This window comes from Hylobates moloch, unplaced genomic scaffold (genome assembly GCF_009828535.3).
Source record: "Hylobates moloch isolate HMO894 unplaced genomic scaffold, HMol_V3 SCAFFOLD_2, whole genome shotgun sequence".
In the NCBI taxonomy this organism is placed as follows: Eukaryota; Metazoa; Chordata; class Mammalia; order Primates; family Hylobatidae; genus Hylobates; species Hylobates moloch.
In genome coordinates, this window is record NW_026652277.1 from 80,334,513 (window position 1) to 80,352,609 (window position 18,097).

Genomic DNA, 18,097 nt, shown 5'->3' on the forward strand with positions numbered 1-18,097 from the left:
AGAACACATCTTGACAAATTTAAAATAATAGGAATCATACAACCATCTGCTCTCAGATCACAATGGAATTAAACTAAAAATAATAAAAATAACTGGAAAATCTCAGAGTAGGTGGAGATTAAACACACTTCTAAATAACACATGGGTCAAAGAAGAAAGCTCAAGAGAAATGTAAGAATATTTTGAACTAAATGACACTGAAAATACACCTTATCAGAATGTGTAGGATGCATTGAAAGCAGTGCTTATAGGGAAATTTGTAATATTGAATGCATATACTAGAAAAGAAGAAAGATCTAAAGTCAGTCACCTAAGCTTCCACCTTGGGAAACAAGAAAAAGAAAACTATTCAAAGTAAATGGAAGAAAATAAATAATAAGAATTAGAGCATAAATCAATGAAATTGAAAACAGGAAATAGAAAAAAAAATGATGAAACCAAAAGCTGGTTCTTTGAAAAGATCAATAAAATCAATAAGTCTCTAGCCAGACTAAGAAAAAAAAGAGGACACAAATTACTGATAACAGAAATTAAAGAGGGGAGACCACTACAGATCTTATGGATATTAAAAAGATAAGAGAATGTTATGAACAGCTGTATGCCCAGAAATTTGATAACCAAATGAAATGGACCAACTCCTTGAAAGATACAATCTGTCTGAACTCACACAGAAAGAAATAGACAACCTGGATAGGCCTCTATCTATTAAAGATACTTAGTCAATAATTAATAGCCTTTGAAAACAAAAAACATCAGGCCCACATGGATTTACTGGTGAATTCTACCAAGCATTTAAGTGAGAAATTATACCAATTCTTTACAGTCTCTTCCAGAAGATAGAAATAGAGAAGATTCTTCTTAACTCCTTTTATGAGGCCAACATTACCTTAACATCAAAACCAAAGACACTACAAGAAAAGGAAAGTGGCCAGGCACAATGGCTCACACCTGTAATCCCAGCACTTTGGGATGCCAAAGGGGGCAGATCACTTGAAGTCAGGAGTTCGAGACCAGCCTGGCCAAGATGGTGAAACCCCATCTCTACTAAAAATACAAAAATTAGCTGAGTGTGGTGGTGGGCACCTGTAATCCCAGCTGCTCAAGAGGCTGAGGCAAGAGGATTGCTTGAACCAGGAGGTGGAGGTTGCAGTGAGCTGAGATTGTGCCACTGCACTCCAGCCTGGGCAACAAGAGTGAGACTCCATCTCAAAAAAAAATTAATTTGACTATTAGATTACCAAGCCAGGCTATTAAATAGCTAATATTCTCAGATCTGCCTATATCTTGTATTATGTCCTGAACCATTCATTTAGTCTTCTAACACTTCTGCTTCAATATTCATAAAACAACTGAGGTAAATTAGCTAATGTCTTAGATGTCTTCCAATATTAATGTCCGAAGATTGTATTAACTATTGCAATTGCAAATTGAAAATGCAAACTACAGAAAGTACATTATTAGAATTAATACCATGATTTGAATTTTTCATTTATGTATTTTTAATAACCTTTTGCTGTAGGCTTGACTTAAAAAATTCAGTTTGCTTTTGAAATATAACCATGAATAATATTCATCTGAAAAGAAAGTAGAACTCATAATGCCAGCTATGGGGTAAAAAAAAAAAATATTTTCAACAAATTATAGTAGAACAACTGGATATCCACATGGGAAAAAATGAACTTTGAACTTTATCTCAATTAGTTGTTCAAAATATGCCTACAAATTCTTTGATACTCATCCCCTAAAAAGGTATGAATTGGCTGGGCGTGGTGGCTCACACCTATAATCCCAACAGTTTGGGAGGCCAAGGTTGGCAAATCACTTGAGGTCAAGAATTCAAGACCAGCCTGGCCAACATGGTGAAACCCCATCTCTACTAAAAATACGAAAAAAAAAAAAAAAAAAAGCCAGGCATGGTGGCACATGCCTGTAGTCCCAACTACTAGGGAGGCTAAGGCAGGAGAATCACTTGAGCTGGGAGGCAGAGGTTGCAGTGAGCCAAGATTATACTGCTGTACTCTAGCCTGGGCAACAAAGGGAGATTTTACCTCAAAAAAAAAAAAAAAGGTATAAACTAACTCCTGTCATCTTCAACGTGAGATGGACTTAGAGACTCACTTCTAATGAATAGAATGAAACTGAAGCAATGGTGTGAAGCTTTGACACTAACTTATAAGAGACACCTTGATTTCTTCCTCACTAGTTCTTGCTTAGATCATTTGCTCTAGGGAAAGCCAACAGTAAAGTTGTGAGGACACTCAGACAGCCTTGTAGAGAGTTCCATACAGCAAGAAACTGAGACCTTCTGTCAACAGGTATGTGAGTGAGCCACCCTACAAGCAGAACCTTTGGCCCCAGACCACTGAGGGCTACAGGCATGGCCAGCAGTTTGACTGTAACTTCTTGAGGTCCTGAGCCAGAATCATCCAGCTAAGCTACTTCCAAATTCATGACTTATAAGCTGTGTGAGTCCAGAAATTTATTTGTTGCTTTAACTGCTAAATTTTGGAGTAATTTGCTATTCAGTAGTAGATAATATGCCTCACAGCAGGCCTAGAAGTGAAATCAAAAGAATTACTGGCCTAAATATAAAGGTTAAAACTAAAAATCTTCTAGAAGAAAACAAGGACTAGGCAAAGATTTCTTAATTAAAATACAGAAAACACAAACTATAAAAGAGAAAGTTAACAAGTTAGACTTCATCAAAATTACTCATGCTCCTCAAAAGACATCATTAATGAAAATACAAGTCACAGAGGAGGAGAAAGTATATGTATTTATGTTTTAGGGACGCCTATCAAGAACATATAAAGAACTCAGTAATGAAGACAACTCAATTTTTATAATGTACAAAAGATTTGAACAGACACTTTACAAAAGAAGATATAAAATGGCTAATAAGCATATAAAAATTATCAATGTCATTGGTTACTGAGGAAATGTAAACTAAAATCACAGTGAGATACCTCTTGGACCTACTAGACTCAACTAAAATTAAAACTACTGGTGGTATCAAGTATTAGTGAGGATGTACAGTAACTGGAACTCCTATACACATCTGATAGAAATGTAAAATGGTAAAACGTCAAATGATTTTACCATTTTACATTTACTGTTTTACTTAAAAAGTTAAACGTACACCTAACTTATGACCCACTAGGATCGTATCCTGTATACTTACCCAAGGGAAATAAAAACCAGTATCCATACAAGGACTAGCACATGAATGTTCAAAAATGTTCATAATAGAAAAACCATGAAGAAACTAAATATTCATTAATAGGTACATAGATAATAACAAAATAAGAGGTATACATATTATACAATGCTATTCAACAATAAAAAGGAATTAACTGTTACATTTATTTAATAACATAAATGAATTTCAAAATCATTAGGTTCAAAGAAGCCAAAGAAAAGAGAGTGCATAATGTATGGCTATTTACATAAAATTTTAGAAAATGCAAACTAACTTACAGTGACAGAAAGGAGACCAGTGGTTACCCATGGTTCAGAGTGGAGGAAGGAAAGAACTGCAAAGGGACACAAGAAATTTTTTGAGAGTAATAAAAATGTTCTGTACTGCTATGGTTTGAATGCTCCCTCCAAAACTCATATTGGAATTTAATTGGCATTGTGATGGTATTAAGAGGTGAAACTTTTAAGAGGTGACTTTTGTCAGGCATGCATTCTCTCACCACGTGATACCTTCTGACGTGTTATGATGCAGCAAGAAGGCCCTTATTAGATACAGCCCCTTGATCTTGGTTGGACTTCCAGCCACAAGAACTGTGAGCCAAATAAATCTTTCTTTACAAATTATCTAGTGTGCGGTATTCCATGATAGCAGAAAATGGACTGACATGTACCTTGCTTGTGACAGTAATTGATGTTGCATATAACTGTCAAGACACATAAAATCTACACCTTAAATGAATGTAATATATTATATATAAATAATATCAGTAAATTTTATTTAAAATTAAAAAAGAAAAGGAAATTACAGACCAATATCTCTCATGAACATAGTTGAAAAATCCTTGACAAGATATTAGCAAATTAAATCCAACAATGTATAAAAAGAATTCTAAACCATGACCAAGGGGATTTACCCAGGTATGCAAAGCTGGTTCAACATTTGAAAATCAATTAATATAATCTGCCACATCAATAAGCTAAAAGAGAAAACTCATATCATGTCAGTAGATACAAGAAAAACATTTGATGAAATCCAACACCCATTCATGATAAAAATCATCAGTGAACTAGGAATAGAGGGGGAACTTCATCAACTTGATAAAGAATATGTACAAAAAACTTAATAGCTAACATCATATTTAATGGTGAAAAAGCTAGAAGCTTTCTCAGTAAGATCAGGAGGAAGGCAAAGTGTCCCCTCTCACCACTGCTTTTCACCATCATACTAGAAGTTCTAGCCAATGCAGTAAGACAAGAAACGGAGATGAAAGGTATACAGATTTGGGATGGAGCAATAAGACTTCTTTGTTCCCAGATTATATGACCATCTATTGTAGAAAATCCAAAAGAATCAACAAAAAAAACTTCTGGAACTAATAAGCAATTATAGCAAACTTGCAAGAAAAAATGGTTAATGTACAAAAGTCAGTTGCTTTCTGATATACTAGCAATGAACAAGCAGAATTTGAATTTAAAAACACAATGCCATTAACATCAGCACTCCCTAAAATGAAATACTTAGGTATAAACTTAACAAAATGTCTCTAAGATCTATATGAGGAAAACTATAAAACTCTTATGAAAGAAATCAAACAACTAATAAATGGAGAGATGTTCCATGTTCATGGATAAGAAGGTTCAATATTGTGAATATGTCAGTTCTTTACAACATGATCTATAGATTCATTGCAATAGTATTCAGTATTTCAGCAAGTAACTATGGATATTGACAAACTGATTCTATCAGGTAAAAGACCCAGAATAGCCAACACAATATTGTTGAAGAAGAACAAAGTTGAAGGACTGAACTATCCCACTTTAAAACCTACTGTAATGCTACAATAATCAAGATATTGTGGTATTGGCAAAAGAATAGACAAATAGATCAGTGGAACAGAATAGAGAGCCCAGAAATCAACCCCTATTAATATAACCTGATCTATAATAAAGGAGCAAAGACAATCTTTTGAACAAATGGTGCTGGAACAACTGGACATTCATACACCAAAAAAATTAATCTGGACACAGACCTTATACCCTTTACAAATATTAACTCAAAATGGATCATAGACCTAAATGTAAAACGCAAAACTGTAAACATCCTAGAAGGTAACATAGGAGAAAACCTAAATAACGTTGGATATGGTGGTGACTTTTTAGATACAACATCAGAGGCGTGATCCATGAAAGAAATAATTGATGAGCTGGACTTTATTACAATTAAAAACTTCTGCTCCATAAAAAGACAGTGTCAAGAAAAGGGTAAGATGTGCCACACACTGGAAGACAATATTTGCAAAAAACCACATCTGATAAAGGACTGTTGTCCAAAATGTGCGAAGAACTCTTAGAACTAAAAAATAATAAAGCAACCCAATTAAAAATGGGCTAAAAACTTTGATACCTCACCAACAAAGATATGCAGATATTATTCTGTGCTAAAAGGAAATGCACTATCAATCCATGAAAAGGCATGAAGGAATCTTAAATGCATATTACTAAGTGAAGCCAGTCTGAAAAGGCATGTTTTCAGCTGACATTCTACAAAAGGCAAAGCTATGAAGACAATAGAAAAGATCATTGGTGTTTAGTGGAGGTCTCATTCTGTCTCCCAGACTGGAGTGCAGTGGCACAAACACAGCTCACTGCAGCCTTGACCTCCTGGGCTCAAGTGATTCTCCTGCCCCAGCCTCCCGAGTAGCTGGGATTACAGACAGGCACCACCACTCCTGGCTAATTTTTGAATTTTTTTTCTTTTTTGTAGACATAGGGGCTTGCTATGTTGCCCAAGCTGGTCTCAAACTCCCATGTTCAAGCAATCTTCCCGCCTCAGCCTCCCACAGTACTGGGATTATAGGCATGAGCCACCATGCCTGGCCAGATTTTTAGGACAGTGAAAATACTCTATGATACTAAAATGGTGGATTCATGTCATTATACATTTGTCCAAACTCATAGAATGTACAACACCAGGAGTGAACAGTAATGTATGCTATGGACTTGGGGTGATAATGACGTTCAATGTAGGTTCATCAGTTGTAACTAATATGGCACTCTTTTTGGAGGTGTTGATAATGGGGGAGGCTGTGCATGTTTAGAATCAGGGAAAATATGGGAAATCTCTGTAACTTCTGTTTAATTTTGTTGTAAGCCTAAAACTACTCTTTAAAGAAGTATTTTTCTAAAAAAAAATAAGTCACGATATATCCCTTTCCCTTGTGCATAGTCACTATGGTAAAGTTCCATTTGCAGAAGACAAGGAAAAAGTACTTTAAGCAGTGTTCAAGGACTTTCCTCAAGAATATCTGGAGAACTCGTTAAAGCCCAGGTTGCTGAACCTGTTACCCAGAGTTTCTAATTCAGTAAGTCTGAGGTGGGGCCTGAGAATTTGCATTCCTGATAAGGGCCAAAGTCATGCTGTTCCTGGTGGTTTAGGGACTTTAGTTTGGGAATCATTGTATTAGAACCACTCCCCAATGTTCAGACTAGCATTTTGAATTCACACATTTTGGCATATTCACCTAATTAGATAAATTTTGAGGCAGGTGTGTTTTTTCATTTGTTTACCTGATAGTGCTAGGAGTTAACCTTATGAATATGTTGTGGGTTAATTTTAATCAAGGATTTCATGACCAATACTTTACACCTAATATTGGAATTAATATTGGTGCTATAAATCTTCACAAATGCTTTATTGCTATAATGAAACTCTGACTTGTGAGTAAGCTGTCTCCCTGACTAATGGTCATTAGTAATATCTTATGTAGAAACTCTCAGTTTGTCTTTCAGAGATGATAATCTTTTCCATTTGGTTTCTTTCCTAGGACAATTATCCTTCAAAAGTTAATACTAGTATGACAAGGGTAATTTATCACAGCTTTACAAAGGTTCATGTTACAAACATCAAATTTGATCATTTCAAATAATGAAAATTAACATATGTTACCTTTACTGTGAAAGAAAGGTAGAGGCTCATTTTTGGATGACCAATCCCCTCTGTAAAAGTGCTGATTTCCCTAGGCCCTGCACTGGTCTGGACAGGGGAGCCTCATTAGCTGTGCCTGTGTCAGTGAAATAGAACATGTTGCCTTTCCTTGTCAATGCCACTATTATAGAAACAGTTATGAGATTATAACCTAAATCCACAATGATTGAGTGCTTTTCATTGCTGAGTCCTAAATTATCATGAAGGATACAAACAATTTTAAAAGTATCCAGAGGAGACAGAAAAAAAATTGGTTAAAATTTTGGTCACTGATTCTAAAAGGAAATTGAGATATTCCGCTTGATTTTTTTTATATTATTGCTGAAGATCAGATGCAAAGATATAAACTCAGATTATACTAAAGAGAAGTAATTTGGGTATTTGAAATTATTTATATGAAGATTGTTGTAAAAAGAGAGAACAAAAAGTATGTTTTGCCAGAATAAATCCTTATTTTCAAATTTCTTAACAAGAAAAGACTTTCCTCTTATAGCACCGTGAGTTTATCCATTGCATTAGAAAACAGGACAGAGTGGATAAAGAAAGTATCCTTAGATTTGGTCATTTTTTAAAAGACTGTCTTTTCCCTAAACTCCTAGCAAGTAGGAAACAGTATGTGTTTGTTTTCTTGATCTTTGTGCTTCCCTTAAATACCCTGCAGGGGAGGTCCATGTAAAAAGTAAAATTACCCAAAGACTGTCAACAGAAGGTAATGAGTAACTGCTCTTGATCATTAGTTCTTTGTGTAATTATATATTATTAAACTTCCCTTAAGAAAATTAAAAATACTTCTGAGGTAGTAAAATTACATGCTGAATGAAATAACTCTCAAGTATGAGAGAATATTAAAATAGCATATGTAACCAAAACAGCATGGTACTGGTACCAAAACAGAGATATAGACCAATGGAACAGAACAGAGCCCTCAGAAATAATACCACACATCTACAACTATCTGATCTTTGACAAACCTGACAAAAACAAGAAATGGGGAAAGGATTCCCTATTTAACAAATTGTGCTGGGAAAACTGGCTAGCCATATGTAGAAAGCTGAAACTGGATCCCTTCCTTACACTTTATACAAAAATTAATTCAAGATGGATTAAAGACTTAAATGTTAGACCTAAAACCATGAAAATCCTAGAAGAAAACTTAGGCAATATCATTTAGGACATAGGATGGGCAAGGACTTCATGTCTAAAACACCAAAAGCAATGGCAACAAAAGCCAAAATTGACAAATGGGATCTAATTAAACTAAAGAGCTTCTGCACAGCAAAAGAAACCACCATCAGAGTGAACAGGCAACCTACAGAATGGGAGAAAATTTTTGCAATCTACTCATCTGACAAAGGGCTAATATCCAGAATCTACAATGAACTCAAACAAATTTACAAGAAAAAAACAACCCCATCAAAAAGTGGGCAAAGGATATGAACAGACACTTCTCAAAAGAAGACATTTATGCAGCCAGCAGACACAAGAAAAAATGCTCATCATCACTGGCCATCAGAGAAATACAAATCAAAACCACAATGAGATACCATCTCACACCAGTTAGAATGGCCATCATTAAAAAGTCAGGAAACAACAGGTGCTGGAGAGGATGTGGAGAAATAGGAACACTTTTACACTGTTGGTGGAACTGTAAACTAGTTCAACCATTGCAGAAGACAGTGTGGCAATTCCTCGGGGATCTAGAACTAGAAATACCATTTGACCCAGCCATCCCATTACTGGGTATATACCCAAAAGATTATAAATCATGCTGCTATAAAGACACATACACATGCATGTTTATTGTGGCACTATTCACAATAGCAAAGACTTGGAACTAACCCAAATGTCCAACAATGATAGACTAGATTAAGAAAATGTGGCACATATACACCATGGAATACTATGCAGCCATAAAAAATGATGAGTTCATGTCCTTTGTAGGGACATGGATGAAGCTGGAAACCATCATTCTCTGCAAATTCTCACAAGGACAAAAAACCAAACACTGCATGTTCTCACTCTTAGGTGGGAATTGAACAATGAGAACACTTGGACACAGGAAGGGGAACATCACACACCAGGGCCTGTTGTGGGGTGGGGGGAGGCAGGAGGGATAGCATTAGGAGATATACCTAATGTAAATGATGAGTTAATGGGTGCAGCACACCAACATGGCACATGTATACATATGTAACAAACCTGCACGTTGTGCACATGTACCCTAGAACTTAAAACATAATAAATATATATATAAATTTTTAAAAATACTGAAAAAATAGCATATGTTAAACCATGTGCAAATATAAAATAATGAACTTATAAAGAAGATGCTAGGCCATCAGGTATAATCCAGAGTTGCCTGGGAACTACTGTAGACAGACATAGCCTGCTGTGTCTCCATCTGCAGTGTCAATAATTATTGACTGAATGATCAATGAATAACTGATTAAAACACTGATGAAGTACTGGTTTTCTTCAAAGCATGTGTGTACAAATTATACTCTCATATTGCAAGTGTAATGGAGCTGTAGTTCCCTAATGACTGAATTCTAGTCTTGAGAGTGTGAAAGAGAACAGCAAAATAAGCTTCCATTTTTCTGTCTAGAAAGCTAAAGGTTGAGAAAGAGAACATAAATAGACTAGAAAGTCATGAAAGATATAGTAAAACAAATTTTTTCACAAAAGTCTACTGCTTTATAAATAAAAGCCACATCATGATGTTTGAAAGAAATAATTTATGACCAATAAAAGCAAGTATCAACTTAGTGTAGAAAACTTAAATTCTTTAATTCAGGAAGGTTTATTGATTATTGCCTTATAATTTATAGATTATTAGTTTATTGTGAGCTAATAAGAAAATAAGGATTCTGTAGAACGCAGTCATAAATTTTGAGATTATCCTGAGGAAGAATTTGCTGCTTTTTTCCAAGACAGGATATTGGGATATATGGAACATGAATTTAGCCAGTTGTGGCAATTCATATATTATTCTACTTTAGTTCTGTTTTCATTATTTAAATTGTTTTATTTGAGACAGATGATTGTCTTGGAACATAACACTTTTCTTAATCTATTCAGGTTCCCTTTGTTTAGGTGCCTTAATACCTCATATAAGTTTTACTGCCAAGTGTTTTGATTCAAACATTAATTAAGTTTTAAGTAGTAATCTTAACATAAGCTTAGAAAAAAATAGAACATAATACTCTTTTCAAATTGCTTATCTCTTTATCTTTTCTAGAAAAGTTTTTTGAAATGAAGAAAGGACAATGTAAAGATGCTCTAGAAATTTACAAACGATTTCTAACTAGAATGACACGAGTGTCTGAATTTCTCAAGGTTGCAGAGGTAAGTAATATTAAGTTTTCTTGGGAATATAATTTTTTAAATATTTGCTCGTGTATTTGGAGTATATAATAGAAGATATAAGAGAGTCACAGTGTATTAGGGTTGGAAGTGCCTCAGAGTCACAGTATTTTAAGGTTGGAAGTGACTTTGGAAGTCGTCTCATCCAACTTCTCACTCAGAGCTGTACTCTACTCCTCCATCCTAATCAGATGATCATTCTGCATTCAAATAAAAGTTTCATGGATAATAAGCTAATTTGCTGCTTTGCAAGGTGGTCCATTCCTCCATTCCACCTAATAGCTATCTTTAATTTTTAGAAAATCCTTTATTTTCATTGAACCTTAGGTTTGTCTTTAGAAAAGTCTGTTTATTACTCTTAGCATGTAAATGATAAATCATAAATTCTGACCTTTCTCACTTTGACAATGATTTATACACAATGAAAAATAAAACAGAAAGCATAATTTGTTTTATAAAGTTTATAAATTGTTTCTTCAGGATGTATCTTTATACTTGATTAGAATACCTGTGTAACTATGCAGTTGGTGTTCCTGAAATTATCTGTGAATTGGTATCTTCTCTTATAAAATCCAATTAATGATTCATGCTGATATTGGAAATTATAACATTGTTATTATAGTCCTTTGGAAGAATGACAATTGTGTTTTTATCTTACATGTCAATTAACTGATTACTAGGAACTGATTGGAATGTTGTATGAAAGAGGTTCTAAGGCTCAGCAGCAAACCATACAGTGCTGCGGATGTGGGACATTCATGCCATGTTTTTGCTGTTTTTGTCATTTTGAGAGTATACTGCAAGAACAAGCATTTTATACACACAATTTAAGAAGTACTCTAGTCCATGCATTGTGTTTAAAATCTTTTATTCATAGAAGTAATAATTGTCACATGCAAATTCTGGGACCAAAATAATATCACAAAATGCTGATTGTTGAACTTTCACCCATACAACATGTAATTAGAATAAAAATCTTTTTTAAATATAAGGGAAACAAAAGGTAAAGATTAGCTTATGTAAATTGTATATATATTAAAGCACATTCATGTTTCTTTCCTCGTGGGTTTATCAATGTTGGTAGTCTATAAGAAATGATAGAATTGCTTGAAATATTTTCTTTTGCTGCTATACAGATGTTATTTTTTGTATTTGGTATGATTCTGACATGGTTTAACCGTAATTATCAGCCTAATCTAGTAAAATTTGCCTAATTTCTTTCTGTGAAAAGATACACTATGCCTAAGTACCGAGAACAGATTATTTTATTGTTTCATTAAATCTTGGTGTACATTCATCTCAGTTTCTCATTTGTTATTGTATATAAGTAAGGAGCTGGCATGTGGCAGTCTGGAGTACACATTTCTCTAATCAGCATTACAAGGCTGGGCTCAAGATTCCCATGAGAAAAGTTCTACTTATGTGTCAATTCCTTCTGTTTTAACATGTAAAATTTTACTTTTTGTCTGTTGATACCTCATGTTAGCACAAGCCCAACTGAGGCCATTGAGAAAGAGATATACAAAAATCAGATGTCACTGTAAGAGTCTGTCTTTAAATAACTGGATAATAAATTTAAAAATTATTTTTATATGAACATTATGATTAAGACTTTTTCATAGAATGAATACTAATTTACAAAATTATTTTTAATAGAGTAAACATTAAATCACAATGGGACAATCATAACCATTTGTGTTTTCTTTCACATTTAAGTCACATTGTTCATAATTTGAACACACAATGTTTGAATAGCAGTGTTGAGTGGTTTTGTTATTATTGGTTAGTATGGAAATTTTTCAACCAATGTACAAATCTCTCTCTACTGTATAGTACTCATGTGGTCTAGGTATGGATTCGTACTCAATAGCTCTCCCATAGTTAGTAACATTTACCTGAAGAGTCTTAAGAAGACTTCTAGAATATGATTTTCAAAATACAACTTTATATATTGGTTATTTGGGAAACAGTAACAGTAAGTTTCTTATTGTATTAAAGAAAAGGTAAAGTAGTTGAACAAGTTCAATGGAAATATTCAAATTTCTTAAATTGCTTGAAGTACAGAAAACTTACTGTGCCTTATATTCTTAAGTCTCCTATGGCAGATAAGTAAAACTTTGTAAAATAATTTTTACAGGTAAGACATATTTCTGCTAAATACTCTTCTCTTTTATAGAACCAAGTTATTCTTAGTTTTCTATTCTAAGGTAGATATTGGAATCATAGCAGTTACGTCTCCCAGAATATTTGCAGACAGAAAGTGATGAGATTTCTGTAACACACTTCAATCCTCTAATGATATTGTGGTTCAGAAGTCCAGAGCAATAAAAATAGCAACGTTGAGGAAGAATTCCTAAATTGTCTCTTTGAACAGAATTATCCATTTAATGGAAATACATCACCTTTTCCTGAAGTGATTTCAGTATTAGGGATCCATAATATTTTTATTTTAAAAAAATGCCTCTTTCAGTGCCTTCTTAGCACAGTAGGCAGCGAGTCATTCTCATAAAAATGCCTCATTTGTTCATATTAATATTTTTAAATGGATCATCTAAAGTGGTGTGAAAATGTACAAATAAACAATGCGGTTGCTTTAATTGATAATTTCCCTAATTTTTAATAATATAAGTGGGTTTAGGGAAGCATCAGTGGCTAAACTGTTCCTAAAGCCAGAGTTCAGTCATTAGAAGGTGAATTCCAGAGAGGGAAGGAAGATGGCCAACTAGACAAAGCTAGCAAATGCCTCTGCCACCAAGAGGAACCAAAATATCGAGTGAATCATCATGCTCATGATCAACAGATCTTTTGAGAGAAAATACTGAAAATCAATAGAGAGGCAACACAGTTGCCTTCAACATAGTTAAGAGGGAGGAAGCTGGGAAGCCTGCTCGGAGCCACCACATGCCAGCTGCAGTAAAACATGACCACAGGTGCCCATCCCCCAAGGCTCTCCATCTTGCTCTGCAGTTCCTGTTCTCTACTGGCCAGGAGCTGCCATTGCTGCAGGACCAGGATGAATGCCCCCTCACCTGCTGGCCTCTCCCAAGATTGCCTGCCTGGCCACTCCCACAGGAGGATATCCACAGCGCAACCCCCGCTTCCCTACCTGAGTGTTTTGCTGGTGGCCTGGAAGCAGTCCAGCACCCCCAGCACAGCCAGTGCTTGACCCCGAGGGGCCAGAAGACAAATCTGCAGGCCTGGTTTCAACTCCCTGGGACTCAGGCACACTGCCCACGAGTATATTGCTGAGATCTATGGCCTGAACTCGAGTGGAGGAAGAGCCCCCAGCGTCAGAACAAAAAGAAGACTGTGACTTAGGTTCTTATGCTGGTGCAGGTTCTTGTACAAATGTAGGAGCTGGGTGTCCCTCCCTTCACAAGACCCATCTGGGAAGGGTGCGGCCTGAAAGCCACAGCTTCTTTCCCAGGGAGCCCTGCAGCCCACATCATCTGGAACAGCTCAGTGATCTGGGAGCAGAAGGCTTGGAACAAGTCTAGCCAGTCAAGGTGCTCCCAGGGCAGACACTGGAGGAAGACCTGTTGGGTCAGAAGACCACAAGCTGAGTGGGCCCGACAGCTGTCTGCCAGGCTGGAAACCCTGGGCCACAGGCACTTTTCCACTTGCGTACACATGATACCATTGCCCTGCCCAGGGATCCTTCACCCCAACCCACTGCAACACCAGACTGCTAGTAGTTATATCCCACAACCTGCTCTGACTCTCACAAGCACAGTGGGCCCCCCAAGAGTTAGAGATCTCCTGATGATCTCTCAGCTGGGACCACCCCTAAAGGGAGAGGGTAGCACAGCCTGCCAAAGCCCCCATTTGGGCAAAGAAAACATGGGTGCAGCACCAGTACTTGAAGGGGACAGCACCAAGGCCCAAGGCCTGGAAACAAACTTGGACAGGGAGTTATCTCTTGGCCCCTGCCTCCCCTCCCCAGAGCACTGCCACATACACACTGAAAAATAAGAGGTGCCTGGCTGAGTAAGAGTGTATCTGCTGGCCCTGATGTCACTGTGAAGAGCCATCTACGAGAATGCAACCTGAATTGCACCACCAAACAAAAATACATTGTTTCACCATGCAATACCTCTGAAACGCACCGCAGGAACCCATCTATAACCTCAGAACCTAGAACAGAGCCCTGACCCTCTGACAGCACTCAGAAATGAAACCAATCAACTATATGCAACATTCACCACAGTCAACCCTTAAGGGAAAAAAGAATGTAAAAACAAAAAGCCCTATCCAAATAAAAGCAAACTGACAAAAAGAAAAGCCAGCTCCCTCAGATGAGAAGGAATCAGCTCAAGAACTTAGGCGATGCAAAAAGTCAGTGTTTTGTTTACCTCTAAAGGATGGCATTAGCTCCCTATCAATGGATCCTAACCACATTGAAATGTCTGAAATTATAGACACAGGATCCAGAATCTGGATGGCAAGGAAGCTCAATAAGATCCAAGAGAAAGGTGAAATCCAATCCAAGGAAGCCAGGAAAATGATCCAAGATATGAAAGATGACATAGCTATATTTAAAAAGAACTAAACTGAACTTCTACAATTGAAAAGTTCACTACAGGAATTTCAAAATGCAGTTGGAAGCCTTAATGACAGACTAGATCATAGAGAGGAGAGAATTTCAGAGCTTGAAGACCAGTCCTTTGAATCAACCCAGTCAGACAAAAATAAAGAAAAAAGGAATTTTACAAAATGAACAAAACCTCCAAGAAATATGGTATTAAGTAAAGCAACCAAACCTACAATTCATTGGCATTCCTGAGAGAGAAGAGAGAGTGAGCAACTTGGAAAACATATTTGAGGTTGTAATCCACAAAAATTTACCCAGTCTTGCTGGAGAGATTGACATGTGAATACAAGAAATTCAGAGAACCCCTACAAGATACTATACAAGATGACCATCCCAAGGCACATAGTCATCAGGCTTTCCAAGATCAACACAAGAAAAAATCTTAATGGCAGCTAGACAAAAGGATCAAATCACCTATAAAAGGAACCTCATCAGGCTAATGGCAGACTTCTCAAAAGAAACTTTACAAGCCAGAGATTGGTAGCCTATTTTTAGCATTCTTAAAGAAAAGAAATTCCAACTAAGAATTTCATAACCCACCAAACTAAGTTTCATAAGTGAAGGTGAAATAAAATCTTTCCCAGACAAGCAGTTGCTAAGGGAATGTGTTACCAATCAACTGGCCTTAAAAGACGTGCTTAAGGGAGTTCTAAACTTGGAAACAAAAGAAACCTGCTACCACAGAAACACATGTAAGTACATAGTCCATAGTTCCTACAAAGCAACTTTACAATTGAGACTATAAAGCAACCAACTAACAATGCCATGACAGGAATGAAACCTCACATATGAATACTAACCTTGAATGTAAATGGTACAAACACCCGACTGAAAAGACACAGAGTGGCAAGTTGGATTAAAGAAAAGACCCAACCTTCTGCTGTCTTCAGTACATCCATCTCATGTAATGACACCCATAGCTTGAAAGTAAAGGGATGAAAAAAGATCCATCATACCAACAGAAAACAAAAAAGGACAGAGATTGTTGCTCTTGTATCAGATAAAATAAACTTAAAACCAACAAAAGTAAAAAAAAAGAAAAAGTACAAAGAAGGGCATTACATAATGATAAAGGGTTCAGTTTAACAAGAAGACTTAATATTCAGCCAGAGGTGAGAGTTTAGGGGGAAAAAAGACTTAACTGTCCTAAATATATACACACCCAACATTGGAGCACCTAGATTTATAAAAGAAGTACTTCTTGACCTAATAAAAGACAGACAGCCACACAACAATAATGAGGGACTTCATCACCCCACTGAAAGCATTAGACAGATCGTTGAGGCAGAAAACTAACAAAGAAATTATGAACTTAAATTTGACACTAGACCGATTGGATCTGGTAGACATCTACAGACTACTCCACCCAACAACCACAGAATATATGTTCTTGTCACCTGTACAGGGTACATACTCTAAGATCCACCATATGCTCAGCCATAAAGCATATCTCAATAAATTAAAAAAATCAAATCATAACAAGTATATTCATAGACCACAGTAGAATAAAAATAGAAAGCAACACCAAGAGGAACTCTCAAAACCACACAATTACATGGAAACTGAACAACTTGTTCCTGAATGACTATTGGGTAAACAACAAAATTAAGGCAGAAATCAAAACATTCTTTGAAACAAATGAAAACAGACACAGCCTACTAAAATATCTGGGAGGCAGCAAAGGCAGTTTTACGAGGAAAGTTTATAGCACTAAATGCCTACATCAAGAAGTTAGAAAGATCTCAAATTGATAAACTAACATCACACATAAAGGAACTAGAAAAACAAGAACAAACTAATCCCAAAGCTAGCAGAACGAAACAAATAGCCAAAATCAGAGCAGAACTAAATGTAATCAACGAGAAGAGGGGATCGTGGTGAATGGGAGGCAGGACTAGATTACAGCTCCAACTTGAACCGACAGAGCAGCATATGGAGGCTCGCATTGTGAATTTTTGCTCCAGAACGACTGCAGGAATAAATCAGGAAACCTGAGATGACCCACAGACCCCCCGAAGAAAGCAGATTGCTCCTACATGGCCCAGGAGACACCCCAAATACTGTGAGTGCCCAAACTGTGGAGGTGGGAATGGGAGATCGTCTGCCCCTGAACACACACCCCTACTGGGGAAACTGTAGGCCTAGATAACAGGAGAAGATTTTGACCTTACCTGGAACCGAGTCAATTTAGAAAGCCAAGCAAAATACAGGGATAGAAGAAGCAGTGAAAAAAATCCCTGTGGGCTTACTGGGTCCCCTAGCAAGCCATTTTTGCCTGGCCTTACAGGGGTCCTTCAGGATGGTGGCCAGAGGCACTGGGAAAAGGCCACAGGGAGAAAGAAATCTCCAGCTGAATTTTTGAGTTTTAACAATTTGAACTGATTGAGAAGCCTCTTGGCCAGAACTCGGGGAAGAGTGTGAATCTGGTGTGCAGACACCACAGGCAGGGGAAGAAGAAAAGCCATATTTGCCTTCCCGGCTGGGAGGTGGGTAGCCTGGGGCAAGTTCTCAGCCCTGCTTGCCCACTGCCTGGAAACACATTCAGTGCTGTTGCTGGGGGGCACAGTGGGAGTGAGACTGGTCTTTTGGATTGCATGGGAGCTGGGTGAGGCCTGTGACTGTCAGGTTTCCCCCACTTCCCTGACAACCTGCATGACACAGTAGAGACAGTCATAATCCTCCTAGGAACATAACTGTTGACCTGGGAACCTCACCCCCAACCCCCACAGCAGCCGCAGCAAGACCCGCCCAAGGAAAGTCTGAACTCAAACATGCCTAGCCCTGCCCTTGCCCAGTGGTCCTTCCCTACCTACCCTGGTAACTGAAGACAAGGGGCATATACTCTTGGGAGTTCCAGGGCCCTGCCTCCCACCTCTTCCTCCCCATACCACCACAGCTGACCCTGTCTAGAAAGTGCCACCTCCTGGCAGGAGGCCAACCAGCACAAAAATAGTGCATTA

The 18,097-nt window shown here is 37.1% G+C and overlaps 1 protein-coding gene across 14 annotated transcripts in view; it reads left to right on the forward strand.

Annotated features, from left to right (window-relative positions):
- The window catches only part of SNAP91 (synaptosome associated protein 91), a 159,440-nt gene that overhangs the window by 58,197 nt on the left and 83,146 nt on the right, over positions 1 to 18,097 (forward strand). For all 14 annotated transcript variants that reach the window (XM_032152208.2, XM_032152267.2, XM_032152218.2 and 11 more), the window contains exon 8: positions 10,422 to 10,528. In XM_032152208.2, coding sequence (XP_032008099.1) covers positions 10,422 to 10,528 — 107 coding nt within the window. The remainder of the gene's footprint in view (positions 1 to 10,421; positions 10,529 to 18,097) is intronic.